Genomic DNA, 3,117 nt, shown 5'->3' with positions numbered 1-3,117 from the left:
ACCTCAACAACAATATAGACCACCTCAGGCTGAACAACATGCAAACTCGACGAGTCACCTTGAGAAAATGATGAAGAAAGTAATGGCTGATCAGCAGGCCCAAGCCGCAACAATGAGAAATTTGGAGCGAAAAATGGGATAACTTGCTAGTGCCAAAATACTTGACTAGTTGGAGCTCTTCCCAGCAACACCGAGGCTAATCCTAAGGCATCTATTAATGTTGTGTCATTGAGGAATGGGAGACAGTTAGAAGAAGTCCAGTCGAAAAAGAGAAAATAAATGACCTTTAGTGAGAAGCCAACGACTATAGAGTCAGAATCAGAAAAATCAAAGGAGTCAGAGAAGCCAGCTGAAGAGGCGGTGGTTAAGCAACCCCTACCATTGGTTGCGAGGCCACCACCTCCATTCGTTCAAAGATTGCAGAAAGTGAAGGATAATGTCGCGTATAAAAAGTTTCATGATATTTTGAAGCAAGTGCAGATCAATATTCCACTGGTAGACATCCTGCAAGAAGTGTCCAAATATGCAAAATACATCAAGTACATAGTGGCAAATAAAAGGAGGTTGACCGAATTCGAGACTGTGGCGCTCACTGAGTAATATAGCTCTAGAATCCAATACAAGCTACCTCAGAAATTGAAGGATCCGGGTAGTTTCACTATCCAAATCTCGATTGGTAAGCATGCAGTCAGGCGAGCTTTGTGTGATCTTGGAGCGAACATCAATTTGATGCCACTATCTGTGTTGAGACAGTTGGGTTTGGGTGAGCCGCGCCCAACAACGCTAATCTTACAGTTGGCTGATCGCTCCCCTGCTCATCCTAAAGGAGTGATTGAAGATGTGTTAGTTCAAGTGGGTTCGTTCATATTCCCTACTAATTTTATTATCTTGGACTACGAGCGTGATCAGGAAGTCCTATTTATTTTGGGGCGTCCATTCTTAGCCACGGGCTGAGCTATCATTGATGTATGTAAAGGAAAGATGACGATGAGAGTTGGTGATCGAGTGGAAGTATTCAATGTGTATAAAGCACTCAGATTTCCAGCCCACTATGAAGAGCTATCCATGATTTCTGTGGTGGAAAGTGATGCTACGTCATTGGTGCCTTATATGAGCCCTATAGATCCTCTTGAATGAGCTTTGATTGGGGATGAAGAAGACTATGAAGAAGAAAATGGGAGAAATTGAGCAAGTACTTGACATGTCTTGCCGTTATGTACATGGGTTGGGAGATTGAGGAGTTGGACAGGCATGTCACTCTGACCCCTCCTAAGCCATCTATAGAAGAAGCTCCAAAGCTAGAACTTAAGCCCCTTCAGGCGCATAGAGCTATGCTTATTTGGGGAACTCTGAGACATTGCCAGTGATTATATCATCCAGCTTGACTAATATACAAGAACAAAAATTTCTCAGAGTACTTCGCGAGCATAAAAAGGCTATTGGGTGGACAATTGCTGACATCAAGGGAATCAGTCCATCGTTTTGCATGCATAAAATCTTCCTAGAAGATGGACACCGCCTCAGTGTTGAGCAGCAAAGGATATTATATCCCATTATGAAAGAGGTCGTGAAGAAGGAAGTAATCAAGTGGCTCGATGCAAGTATCATCTTTCCTATCTCTAACAGCAACTAGGTAAGCCCAGTGCAATGTGTGCCCCAAAGGGGGGGATGACTGTGGTAGAGAATGAGAAAAATGAGTTAATTCCTACTCGCACCGTAACGGGGTGGAGAGTTTGCATTGATTACAGAAGGCTCAACAAAGCAACCCGTAATGACCATTTCCCACTTCCATTCATTGATCAAATGTTGGACAGATTGGCGGGGCATGAATATTATTGCTTTCTTGATGGTTATTCGGGGTACAACCAGATTGTCATATGCCTAGAGGATCAGGAGAAGACCACTTATACTTGTCCTTATGGCACTTTCGTCTTCAAGCATATGCCGTTTGGTCTTTGTAATTCACCAGCCACTTTCTAAAGATGCATGATGGCTATTTTCCCTGATATGATGGAAAAATTTGTGGAAGTCTTTATGGATATTTTTCAGTCTTTGACTCTTCTTATGACGACTGTTTGAAGAATTTGAGCAAGGTGTTAGCCCGTTGTGAAGAAATAAATCTATTGTTGAATTGGGAAAAGTTCCATTTTATTGAGCAGGAAGGCATCATGTTGGGTCACAGAGTGTCTAGAAGCGGCATTGAGGTTGATAAGGTGAAGGTGGAGGCGGTTGAAAAATTACCTCCACCCATTTATATGAAGGGTGTCCGGAGTTTCTTGGGACACGCGGGGTTCTATCGGCGCTGTATAAAGGATTTTTCAAAAATTGCTACTCCTTTGTGCAGGTTGCTTGAAAAATATGTAACTTTCAATTTTGATGACGCATGCCTGAAGGCATTTGAAGATCTCAAAAAGAAGTTGGTGGTTGCCCCCATTATTGCGGCACTAGATTGGTCCTTACCATTTGAACTTATGTGTGAAGCAACTGACCATGCTATTGGGGTAGTGCTAGGCCAGTGGAATGACAAGGTATTTTATTCCATCTACTATGCGAGTAAGACTCTTGATGATGCATAGCTGAATTACACCACCACTGAAAATGAGTTGTTAGTCGTTGTGTGGGCTTTTGAGAATTTTCGGGCATGCTTGGTGGGAACAAAAGTCATAGTCCATACCGATCATACAGCAAATAGGTATCTATTTACAAAAAATGAATCTAAGGCTAGATTGATGCGCTGGGTTTTGTTGTTGCAGGAATTTGATGTAGAAATACGAGATCTGAAGGGCACAGAGAACCAAGTAGCTGACCATCTATCAAGGCTGGAAAATCATGATCACGTGAAGGAGGGTGGAGAAATTAAATAGGCATTTCCTGATGAGCAACTTTTTTCTATCACCCATGACCCTCCCCATAGTACGCGGACTATGTGAACTATCTTATGAGTGGGGTACTTCCTCCTAAAATTGAATCTGAAGCTAGAAAGAGGTTTCTACATGATGTGAACTTCTACTACTGGGATGAGCCATACTTGTACAAGCAGTGTGTTGATCAGTTGATGAGGAGATGCATTCCAGAAAAGGAGGGGGAATTAGTGTTGTATGATTGTCATGTATCACC

General features: G+C 42.5%; 1 protein-coding gene across 1 annotated transcript; it reads left to right on the top strand.

Annotated features, from left to right (window-relative positions):
* On the top strand, positions 280-1,137 carry LOC109227771. The gene is made up of 3 exons (XM_019392970.1): positions 280-596; positions 693-856; positions 977-1,137. Exons 1-3 carry the CDS (start codon positions 280-282, stop codon positions 1,135-1,137), a joined length of 642 nt encoding a protein of 213 aa, XP_019248515.1.

Source organism: Nicotiana attenuata, chromosome 6 (assembly GCF_001879085.1).
Source record: "Nicotiana attenuata strain UT chromosome 6, NIATTr2, whole genome shotgun sequence".
Classification (NCBI taxonomy): Eukaryota; Viridiplantae; Streptophyta; class Magnoliopsida; order Solanales; family Solanaceae; genus Nicotiana; species Nicotiana attenuata.
This window is presented reverse-complemented; position numbering and strand designations above follow the sequence as displayed.

Coding starts and splice junctions, on each gene's coding strand:
- LOC109227771 (XM_019392970.1), top strand. CDS start 280: ATGACCTTTAGTGAGAAGCCAACGACTATAGAGTCAGAATCAGAAAAA. Junction 597..692: donor GAGACTGTGGCGCTCACTGA/GTAATATAGCTC, acceptor GCATGCAGTCAG/GCGAGCTTTGTGTGATCTTG. Junction 857..976: donor AGATGTGTTAGTTCAAGTGG/GTTCGTTCATAT, acceptor ATGTATGTAAAG/GAAAGATGACGATGAGAGTT.